General features: G+C 33.7%; 1 protein-coding gene across 1 annotated transcript in view; it reads right to left on the reverse strand.

Moving 5' to 3' along the window:
• The window catches only part of LOC136040415 (ubiquitin carboxyl-terminal hydrolase 43-like), a 92,435-nt gene that overhangs the window by 49,526 nt on the left and 30,396 nt on the right, over positions 1–12,513 (reverse strand). The window contains exons 5-6 of the mRNA XM_065724689.1: positions 7,131–7,269; positions 6,154–6,292 (exon numbers count right to left, since the gene is read on the reverse strand). Of these exons, the coding sequence (XP_065580761.1) occupies positions 6,154–6,292; positions 7,131–7,269 (278 nt within the window). The remainder of the gene's footprint in view (positions 1–6,153; positions 6,293–7,130; positions 7,270–12,513) is intronic.

A 12,513-nucleotide genomic window follows, 5' to 3' on the forward strand; every position in this document is an offset into this window, starting at 1 on the left:
TTAGTCCCCAATTTTATCTTCAAGAGTAAAGCTATCAAGAGGGTTGAAAATATAATTTTAGAAAAACGGCAAAAGATCCCCTTTTCAGAAATTAATCTCCAGCAAGCAATAAAAAAAATAGAAATAGCAAGTTTTGTTTCAAATGAAAGCAAAGAGAAAAATTAAAACTTGAAAAGAGCAACAAATTTTTTCGCGATGAAGGGGGCTGTCCCTTCCTTAACCACCGCTCTTTACCATAAATTTTATAGTTCTTTGCTAAAGATATTAATGAGCACAGCATGTATAGTTGTTGGGTAATAGTTTATGGAAAGTGGTTTTCTACAATGCTCCAGTGGCTAACTACCGGCAAAAAATATAAATATAGACTGGGGTTCACTCCTCACTAGGCTGCTTCAAGGAGGGAGGTCATTATTCATTGCTGTAAACAATGATATTGGACTTCAATTCTACACTCCTATCCATTTACTTTGCATACTCAACATACTACTATAGATTAAGTTATAATCGCTTTTACAGTGTCTTTTTAGTACATCATATACAAATTAAACTAAATATCATGTGCCCCATCCTCTTCTTAAAGCCACAACCTTGCGTGCGTCACTTGGGTAAAGGTTAAAGAACTAAGGGCAGTGGAAATGAAATCCGATTGTTTGAATGACACAACGTACAACCATAATCCTAATAAATTAAGGAAAATCGGGAATTTGACTTTTAATGAAAAAATCAATCCAATTTTTCAGCTTTTGGTAGTAAGAGCGCCAAACTAAAAATAAAATTAAAGAACGGTGGGTGAAAAACCAGAACAAAATAAGCGTAAAACATATAGCATCACACAACTTAGGAAGACGTAGATTTCCTTAGACGGTAAAAATTGTAGGGGAGTCAACAACAAAATGCTGATGTTTGAATTTTTACGGAAGGAAAGCGTTGTTAAATGTCTTACTAATTGTTAATTTGTTTTCATGGTTTGACGTGGCAACGCCGACAAAAATGTGATACCGCACTAAAATTTTAATATTTTTGAAACAAAAAAAAATCTTTGAAAATCCCGATTTTCAGGTAGGAAAAGACCAAACATGGGTCCTTGGGAAGAAATCTTTGTGTTTCGATATCCTTGGTACTTCAGGAAATATGAGGTTCAGCAGAGAATTTGGAAGAAGAATAAGAATTTTACTAGTATGAAAGCTCCTCAGAGGCAGTTTCAGAGGAGGGACCGAGGGAGCACTTGTCTCCGTCGCAGAAATTTTAGGAAGGCAAAATTTTAAATAAATAACCTACTGGTTATATTTACTGTGTAATTTTTGAAATTTGACTTTGTTATAATAAAGTGGAGGGCGCAGTTAATAAATGAAAATAATGGATTAATAAAACTAAAACTAAATTAAAAAATAAAATAATCAAATAGTAACAATTAAAATAATTAATAAATATTAAATAATATATTAAAAAATAAATTAATAAATTAAAATAATTGTGTTAATATATGGAAATTTTGCCTGAAAATTTTGTGGGAGACAGGGAGCTAGTCAAGATTTTGGACCTGGTGCAAGAGAGGCCAGAACCGTCGCTGAAGCTCCTTTATACGTATCAGCAAAACAAAACTTTCACGTAAAATTACGTAACTCATCATAGATTTAGCCAATTATTTGCATATTACTTTGTATTATTTATCAGCTTAAAACCAATAAACAATGTCACTTCAAATTTAGATGATGTGGTCGAAAATATGACAAACTACTCTCTGATAAAGAGGTGTAAACATACGACAAACATTACAAAACAGAAAATTCTCGAAATACGATTCTGGATATGTTTAAGATACTTACAGTATTTTTCAAAAAAAAAAATCATACGAATTTTGTGTTTTTTATCGACTTATGACAAAAAAAAATCAAGTAAAATTGAATTTGGATGGAATTCTCGAAAATATAACAGACTAATCGTTTTTGCAAGCATTACAAAAAAGATTTAAAAGTACTTTTTGTAAAAATTCTGGAAAACAGTCTTTCACATGCTTGCAACATTTTTACAAAACAAAGAAAAAATTCGTAAAGAAGAGAAAACGAGGAAAAAACAGCCAGCGAAAAATAGAAGAAAATGTGTAAATATTTCGGGAGACCTCCGCTCGACAATCTTCAGTGCAGAATTAAAAAAAAATAGAAATAAAAGTCCACGGGACAATATAAAAAAACAACCTTAAAAAATTACTATGTTTTTATAGTATCCCGTCGACTTTTATTTGTATTTTTTTTTATTCTGCACTGAAAACTGTCGAGCTATAAATATTTATATTTGCACAATTTTCTTCCATTTTCACTGGCTATTTTATCATTGTTTTCTCTTTTTATGAATTTTTCTCGTTTTTTTAAAATTTTTCTTGCCAATTGATTAGTAATCATCACAAAACATTAAAGGAGATTAGGAGATTAGAATTATAAAGAAGATTGTTATTCAGTTACTCTTAATTGTTACTTGGAAAGGGTCTTCATTTAAGTTTGGTGTTTGTTTATATTATCCTGTGGACTCTTATCTGTATTTTTATAAAAAAAAATTATTCTGCAATGAAGACGGTTAAGCAGAGGTCTCTACCGAAATATTTGCACAGTTCTTTTGTTTTTTTTTTTACAGGCTGTTTTACCCTCGTTTTTTCATCTTGGTGAATTTTTTTTATTTATTATTTATATTTTATAATTATTTATATAATTATAAAATTTTATAATTATTATTATTTTATATAATATTATTATTTTATATTACTATAATATTATTATTTTATATTTTATTATATATTATTATAGTTTATAATTATTATTTATATTCATATTTTTTTTATTTATTTATATGCTTAGCCAGCGTGGTTATTTGCAACATTTTCAGCGGCTACTTGCTTTTATGTACCATGGATACTAAAGTAAAAATATGTCTAGCCCTTTGGATCCATCTTTAGTCTATTAATCAAACAGTTCGTGGTAACGAACTGTAGTAAGGAGCAACCCGGCTCAATAGTAACGGAAACTATAAAAAATGGAATTTTGACACCAATAGTTACATTAAAAAATTGAATTTTAATGCTGATTTTAATTTATAAGTTTCATCAAGTTTAGTCTTACTCATCAAAAGTTATGAGCCTGAGAAAATTTGCAAAACGAGCATAAATTACTCCGTATATGAAAGGGGCTTTTCCTCCTCAACGCCCCGCTCTTTACGCTAAAGTTTTTTACTGTTTTAAAAAGTAGAGTTAAGAGAAAGAGTCAAACTTTAGCGTAAAGAGCGGGGCGTTGAGGAGGAAAAGCCCCTTTCATATACGGAGTGATTTATGTTCGTTTTAAGTTTTAATGTCGCTCCTTACTTTCAGTTAAGAAAAATTGTTAAGATTTGTCTTTTTTGTTTCAAAATTATGAAGTTTTTAAGGCACGACCAAATTGTTGTCAGTGTTGCCGTGAAAATCAATAAGCAAAACTAATTGGTTAAATTTGAAAAAGCTTTGTGTCCATGAAAATGCAAACAATAACAGTACCTTGATTGCCAAAGACAACTACATCTTCAAGTAAAGCTACGCCTTCATAAGCTGTTCGGGGCAATGTGCGGTTTTTTCACCCACTTGACTTTTAAAAGCTACTAAAAACTAACTTAACTAGTTTCTCAAATGTCACAAAGCTTTGTTCGTAAAAATCGAACATTAACAGTCTGTTGATTGCCAATGACAACTACACTTTCAATGAAAGCCACAGCTTAATCTATTGTGTTGCATATGTTTTTAGACAATGTTTTCCCCTTAATATCCGGGGCGTAAGTTGCTATAGGGCAGAGGGGCAATTGCCACCCAGACCCCAGTTTGCCCCCCCCCAGCTGAAATTTAGCTTCTTCAAAATCTTGTCAAAATTAAGATGAGCCTGCATAATTAAAGGATCCAGAGAAGCGGTCAGTTTTCTTTAGTATATCTGTCATTTTCGCTTGATTTGGCAAAATTGACTCCAATTCCCCCCCACCCCTAGGACTTTGACAAAATCACGCCACTGCTTATTATTGTTTTTTTTTTTTTTTACACCTGCTACTACTAAAAACTGCACAACAACACATTAAGATCTTTTTCATTAAAATTGTTTTTTTAAATATATTTAATTAATTATAAAAGATTAAATAATAATTAAATATTAAAATAATTTTTTATAATAATATTACTATTAATAATATTAATATTATAATAATATAATTTTAATATGTAAACCCCAGAAAGGTTAAAATTAATATATAAATTAATAATACTAATAATATAATATTTATAATATTAAAAATATTAATATATAAAAATTAATTATAAAAGATTAATCTATAAAATATATAAATGGTTGGGTAAGTTTTCACTTAACCAATTCAAAGAACAAAATTTCATTTTCACTGTTCTCGGCCCTTTAAAAATTTAAAGTATGTCCAGAAAGCGATTGATTACCCTAGTCTTTACCAACAGTCATAATTGCAGGGACCTTTCTATTTCATACAGCCTTGTGACAGCGCTTATTGATAAAGCAGCACCTTGAAACTTTGGAAGCTACGGTTCCAAAGCCAACGGTAAGGAGGCAAGCAAAAAAAAAAATGTTACAAAAACATATTCAAATTATTTTCTGTCAAAATTCTGGAAAAATGGCTTTTTCAACTTTAAAATATTTATAGCATTTTTTTTTTCACGAAAAAAAAGGTGCGTTGTTTACCAGATTACGAATAAACAGCATCAAATTAAGTTTACATGAAGTCTTCGAGTAGAAGACATAATCAAAAAGACTGCTCTCTGTTTGAAAATTGCAAACATAAAAATAAACTAACACAATGAACATAAGATCGGCTGGTGAAAGATAGTTCAAAGCCTTATATTTCATTCTGTTGTGTTCTGCACTCTTTAATGCCTTTTCAGTACATATAGCGACATTCTTGATTTTTTTCGTGGGTTTTGTGTTTTCAGTGAAGCATTAGCTTTGCATAGCCCTACAAACATAAGGAAATATCAGTAGTAAGTGTATTTGTACTAATTTTAGACATCAACAGTACAATCTTAGAAATGATGATTATAAAAACAACAAGGAGGCACAAACATAAGGCAGACATTACAAAACCGATAACAAGTACTTTCTGTCAAAAGCTGATAAGACTCTTCATTTAAAAATTCTATCCATTCACAAACAAAAGGTTTATTTTTAAATAAACAAGTTTAAGATAATCAATTTTGTCCAGATATAGATAGAAAAATTAATAAGGAGCTATTTACTACTTTTGGAGGCTATTCATCTTTACTAATTTTGATTTAGTTTTGAAACCATATTAATTTCATAGCAATTTGATGGTCTTGGTTTAAAATGCTTCACCCCCGCCATGAAAATATAAGGAAAAAGCAATGAGTTTGAATTTTTTATAGTTATTCTAAAGCTTAGAAACCATAATTAAGCGAGACCTTAAGAATGTTAAGTACAATAGTTCAGTCACAAGAAATAGCTTGAGCTAGTATTTGAGCCAAAGAACACGAGAAGAGATTACAAGAAACCAATAAAAAACAAAACAAATAAAGTACATTAAATCAAAAAATAAATATCGATCTCATGGCCTGTGCCTCCAAAGTCTTCCAAAATCTCTTAAGAAAACTACCTAAGCGTTAAAAGCTTTATTTCATTGGTAGAAGGCCCTTATCCTGTAGCAGAAAGCCCCTCCCAGAAACGAAGACCCAAATCCAGCCAAAAAATCTCCAACTTTTTAGAGCAAACCTTTCCGGGGTTTTTGTCCAAATTTGTTCATTAAGTCCCAAAAACAAACCAAGTAAATTACACGAAAACCCGTAAAAACCTAGACATTTATATAGTTGAAGCCCAAAAGCCCCCCTCCTTATGTCCGTGCCTAGAATACTGCATTCATCGATTTTTCATATGATGTTTCATCGGGAACTGCTGCAATAACTACCAGTTCACTGCAGCCAAAAGCCACCTGAGGCCTGGACAGCACAAAAGAGTCGCGAAAACTTCTTTGTTTTATTTACCAGAGGGTCACAACTCCACTAGGGTAAACCTACTCCCCAGAATTTCAAGCATGACTTTTCTATTTCCTTATTATACTGTGTAAGCCTATAAATCAGGCTATTAACTCCTGCACCAATATAATTTAAGTGCTAACCTTTGTCTTTTGTCACCGTTGACGAGCACGTTGCACCACGTTATTGTGATTGAAGCTCCGTCATCATTGTAATTCAACTTTGGAAGTTCTAGCGCGTATAAAGATGTATTTTCATCAATTACATCAATGCTAGACGTCTCTGAAAGAAGAAGCTTCAATGTAATCAATCACATTAATAGTAAGAAAAAACATGTTTAATTTGGAAGAAGTAATGTTATGTATTACTATAGCTACTTTGACTGCTAAACTCACTTCAGCATCCAAGCCACCTGAGGCCAACCCAGCCGCGCGCGCTCTTCCTCTGCTCCAGAAACATCTATTATAAATAACGTAGATAGAAAGATGCTATTCAACCAAAAAAAACACCAAAACAAACGAAGACAACAAAGAATCACTGATTAATCCTAATCCAAATTCAATGCTGTATCATTTATTAGGCTATATTTCCCCCGAGGGTTGTCACTCCTCAAGGTCACCCTGTAGTACTGTTTGAAGTCAAAGTTCTGGTTAGGCGAACTCATGGAAGGTACACCCTGACGCCATTATGAGCATGGTACGGCTTCCGGGGATAGTTATGGAGGAAGTAGCTTATGACAGACTGGAAATGACTCTGAACCATCTCACAACATCAGAACAGGTCAAGCCTTCTATACCCAAATTATCCTCGTTAGGGAATCTAATTTGATTGGAATCTAATTGAATCTAATTTCAGGTATGTTTAGGGAAACAAGCCCTCTTCCTTCCATTTGCGATCGTTCTCGTGGTGTTTAATCATTCATCATAAAATCAGAAAGAGATACACAGGGAAAGGACAGAAAAAGGAAGAGAGAGAGAGAGAGAGAGAGAGAGAGAGAGAGAGAGAGAGAGAGAGAGAGAGAGAGAGAGAGACAAAAAGAGACAGAAACAGAGAGAAATTCCTGGACACGTGCGTTAACAAGATCTGAAAAGGATAAAACCGAGAGCTGATTCAATCTTACCTAAGAAAGTTTGGTGGAATCCAAGGTTATCAATTTCTACAATAACTGCCTCGTTTTCATCAATTCCAGAGTCACGACAAATGGCGGCTTTCAGGTCTTGAATAGAAGCACGTCCATCAACGGTTATACCAAGTCGAACCTGCAAGTTCATAATAATTATAATAAAACTAGGCTAAAAATGATAGCCATAAACACAGATAAGGAAAAAATAAATAAAAAAAAAACCTAAAAAATCAACATTTCGAGGAGGCATGAGGGAGTGGATGCAATATGGTTCCGCTAAACAACGATACAAATACTTCTTTTTATAGCCGAAATGTTGCTAATCAGATGAAAATTCAAGGAAAGGGCTTACATCTGGTCAATTAGATGGCTTAAAAAAAGAAGAAAATTCGTTTTTTTTGTTTGAAGGTAATATGTTTTTATTTCAAACTAGCTGTTGGGGTGGCGCTTCACGCCCCCCCCCCAGCGCGTAAGTCGTTACGCGCCATATTAGTAACGCGCCATTGTAGTTGTGTCCCTATGTCCCACCTGTGAATATTGATAGATATATATATATTTTTTAACTACGTAAAACTTGCGAATATTCAACATTCTTGGCTGTCCCATTGTCTGTGCATATAAATAGATTGTCAGGTTTACCGACTCTCGAACATGCAACATATACTTGTCCATGGGAAAAACAAGCTTGCTAAATAATATAAGCTTTATAAGCTTATATATATAAGCTTGCTAAAGCTCAACAATTTATAATAAACCTAAAATTTTAAGTATCTTTTTTAAGGTTTTCAAATTACATTAATCTATTGTCAAAATATTTCGAAATATTTATGCAATTCCCAGTTTTTACATTTAAACCCTCAACACAAAAATATATACAACTTATTTTTATATATATAGAAGATATTATCTGGCGTAACAGACAAAGTGTAACAGACATAACACACAGACAACTTATTTTTATATAGATATAGATAGGCATTATCCGAATCTTAAACCGTCCTCTTTTCACCCGAGGCAACCATGGACAGAGCTAGGAAGAGAGGAAGGGTTAGTCCCCCTGAAGAAAATTCATCAAACAAAAGTGGTGAAAATAAACAGACAGAAAACGGTAAATCTACTAAGCTAGCTGTTACCCCCCCCCCCCCCCCTCCTGGACCAAACGCCAAGTTTTGACAAGAAAATTTGCAAGAATAAAAACAGAAAAAGTAGGAAAAAGCTCACTTTTCCATTAATCAAACAGAACACATCTCACTTTTCTATGATACAAAAGAATATCAAACTCTATCAGAGATATACATTTCGACGGATTGAACTTAGGAACTACTTCATTTACTTCATAATGCCATAAGAACGCCAATTTTGCCCCATTCTTCCATTGCTCCACCTCTCCACTACGACTTTACAGCAGCTCTGAGAAATGAGGCAGAAAGGTTCGGGTCGACGTTCTGTCACTAGTGTTCCAACCTTGCCAGCTTCATCTACCGTCTCATTATCTTCGATTACAGAGAATCCCTAGACCCACATCAGAGAAAAATAATTTCCTTTGGATTCTAGACTATTTAGTGCTTCATGGCATTCTAATTCACTTCTTTGTCGACTCTCTATATTCTAAAATCCTTTAGGTATACTTAGTTATCAGTTAAAATACATATATTTCTGTCCGAACTTTCTTTTTGCATCAATGTTCTAGCTGCCTGTTCTATTTCAAGCTTTTCATCCAGGAAAACTGTGCCAAATCCACCAAGATGATAACTAATTATCATTTTATCCGAATCGAATTTATCTGGATATGTTACTACTGCAGTTCCCCATTGCCCATTAAATCACGAATCATCCAGTTATTCTGTTGCTTTTATGGAGCAAGCCATACTCCTGCATATTTCTGTATAGTTCGTTAGGATTATCTGGAACTGTCTCGAAGTTTGACTATTGGGGTGATGTTATCCTCAGCCTTCTCCACCTCCTTGTACTTCCACCTCATCGAGTTACAGCAACCAACATAGAGTTTTAAATTTCTACTTTCGTTCGTGCTGCCTGTTCGTCCGCTGCTCACTAATCTGAAGTCTGACAGCACTTTTCATTGCTTCTTCTTCTATATAATTTTCTCCAGGTCCAAGTCCTAGTACTAGTTCCATGGTATGCTGACAGGATAATCAGGCAAGCCAGGTTTTGACTCTTTAATAAAATTGTAGTGTGGTTTTTATCCGAGTTGAATCGACCCATGTCACTGCTACATATGACCAAATCGGTCTGATCACAGTCTTATATGGATGTTACCGTGAATATCCACGAATTGGTGAATATCAGCATTCACCAGTGAATGTCCGAAATACCTTTTGTTCTTCTTGGATTTATTCAGCGTTGCCAGTCAACTTTTTCAATTTAATGCAAGGTTTGTGATGAAAGGTTAGGTTAGATTGGTTTTGCTAGGTGAGGTTAGCTTAAATTAGGTTTTTAACCCATTTTTTTTTATTTAGAGCCAGATTTGACCTAATCTTACATGACCTAACCTTAACTTAAATTTAACCATCATAGCTTGCATAAGACTGAAAAAGCTGACTCGCAAAGCTAATCGAATCCAAGCCGAGAAAAGAGATTTTAGAGGATCCACCGATGAATGTCAACATTAACTAAATTTCGGACATTCACGGTAACATAGATATATAGTCTTATTAGGAGCAAAGCCTTTGTTCTTTGCCATTATCCCGGGGAGAAAAAACTGGGACTAGTCGTATTGTAAATTGTAAATTGTTGGTAGTAATGATGATCTTGGGTATGTTTTTAATTCATACACTAAAGCCTGAGCGCAATGAACGAAAAATGCTTTAAATCAGAGAAGTAAAATCATAGCTGTTTGATTATTATAGCATGAACCTAGTCTTAGCACAAGTTAAGCAGGTCAGAGAACCCCACATTCGACCTTTCAACGTCCAAATTTTGAATTTTTTTCCAAGATATTATTTTTACCCAATAGCCTCGTGTTCTAAATTGTTTTAGTTGATCAAAAAAAAGAATACTATTTTTACTGTCATGTGTAAAAAAAACAATTTTACGAACCGGATACTCTATCTAGAAAGTAATGAACACTGAAGGCCTAATAAATTACTTATTAGTAAGAAACCAGACATTAGAAACTGCGCCTCAAGACTTCCCCTTTTTCTCTCTAATTTATTATTACTAGGATTCCATAGCTACAAGCCAATTTTTTTTTCAAATAGTGGAATGTAAAACAAGATTATATTGCACTCGGTAATAAAATCCCTCAGTCACGTTAGGTTCTGCTTCAAAGCAATCAGTAAAGTTTATGGTTCAAATACATCATGCAAAAAAGTCGTCACGGATTCCAACTGGAAAACAACTAAATGAAAATAGCTGAATACAAACACACCTACAATTTCACGACTAAAAATAATATGGAAAAGCTACCTAGACAAGAGGGGTTGGAGGAGGCCCCCTTTGAATGGTGAGAAGGACTACCAAAGAAAAGTTTATGACGAACACGTCAAATACAAAAAAAAATTCTTATAGCTACATCTAAAAACGTGCTTTAAGATACATTAAACCCTTTTCTCTATTGAAATTACTTAATATCTCCCCACCCACCCAAAATACACGAAATAAATACCACAGCAACTGAAGCACTGAGAAAGGGTAAGGGGACGACTAGTCTATGCACCAACACGCAAAGTTTTGTATCCCCCTCCCCTCAACCTGCACGAAGTGTCAAATCTAATTTCATAATTTTCATAAATGTGAAATTTCGTAGTTTTACGAAATTAGAAAATAACACAGCAGCACATTTTGCCAAAGATATTGTAGAATTACGGCCAAAATGGCAAAATATTGGCATTTTATGTGATAGGTCATATTTCCGAAGCCACCTCCAATCTAAACAAACCAGTCAGAATAATATTTTCAAAATCAAAAATGAAAGTAAATTGGCAAACGGTGTTTCAACTGGATTTTGGACGGTGGCAAGGTGGTAAACGGTGGCACCGTTGGCAAACGGTGTTTCAACAGGATTTTGGAGCTTGATAAACCTTGGTAATAGTAATATCTTATTGTAAATGGAACCTTAGCCTAGAAGACGTTATTCGCGACCTGGCTGACGAAGATGGCTTAACTTCCATTCTGATATTCACCGTTAGCAGAAAGTCAATAGGAAGACATTCACGAGCAGAAAAGGCTTTTTTTATCCGAATATAAGTGGGCTATCATGAATAGCCCACTTATATTCTGATATCAATCAAATTTCGTGTCAACAGCCAGATTTAACGTTGATCGATGCAAAAAGGTCTTTTCATGCTTTTTTTTTAGCTTGCAATACATTTTTTTTTTCAAATAAAATTTCTAGGAAGAAATTCCTAGAAGAGCATTTCGTTTTCAATGAGACATATCAGCCGGACCTGACAATACTGTGACTTCGTCCCTTTCATTCAACAAAATTTTACACCCTTCGGTCAGATTTTCAGCACCCTTGTACAATAAGACTTTACTGATACCAAGATTTCAGATTCGCTTAAAGTAGCGCTAGCTCAATATCGGTATTAGTAAAATCTCATTCTCAATGAGGCATTATTTTTTAGATTTATTCTTTGATGAGAACAATCACACGCTTTTACACAGACGACACGCGAAAGCAGCATAAGCAATGGAGTCCTTGAAAAGATGCATGGCCTGTTGTACCAGACACACTGTGTTCCAATTTAAAGAGGATAGTCACAACAAAAGGTGTGTCTAAACGACAAAACATTCAACTCATGAATATCAACAGAAAGTGATGCTGGCTCACGAGACCGCTTAGCCTAAAATAAAAACTATTGCAAATACCGACCGAAAAGGTAAACTACTCAGAAATCACCCCACTTCTGCTATTATTAGCTTATTTACCGTCAAAAGTATATACAATCTTTTACGAGCAATAATTGTATATATATTCGTGTATTTTTTCTCGAAAACGGCTCCATATCTTTTCAGGAAAATTGGTATATATATAGCCATAATTTTATATATATTTATGGATTTTTTCTCGAAAACGGCTCCATATTTTTTCGAGAAAATTGGTATCTTGGGATATTCTCATATAAAAAAAGATCTAGATAGTTCAGAAGTCTGAGAAAATTCGTTAAGAGCCTTAATTTTGGAAAAAAAGATTCATGTTAGTGACTTTATTTTTCTATACATCATTGCAGTACTACAATGATGTTGTCACACTTCCATGGAAAAATTGAAGATTTTCATGGACGGAAAAGTTTACATTAAATTGCTTAAACAGCAAACACTGGTAATTGGAAAAATATTTGTATGCATTTTGACAAGGGATTACACCAATTCAAAAATCATAAAAAAGAAAACAAAAGTATTAGGCTTAGTAGAACTT

This window comes from Artemia franciscana, chromosome 20 (assembly GCF_032884065.1).
Source record: "Artemia franciscana chromosome 20, ASM3288406v1, whole genome shotgun sequence".
Classification (NCBI taxonomy): domain Eukaryota; kingdom Metazoa; phylum Arthropoda; class Branchiopoda; order Anostraca; family Artemiidae; genus Artemia; species Artemia franciscana.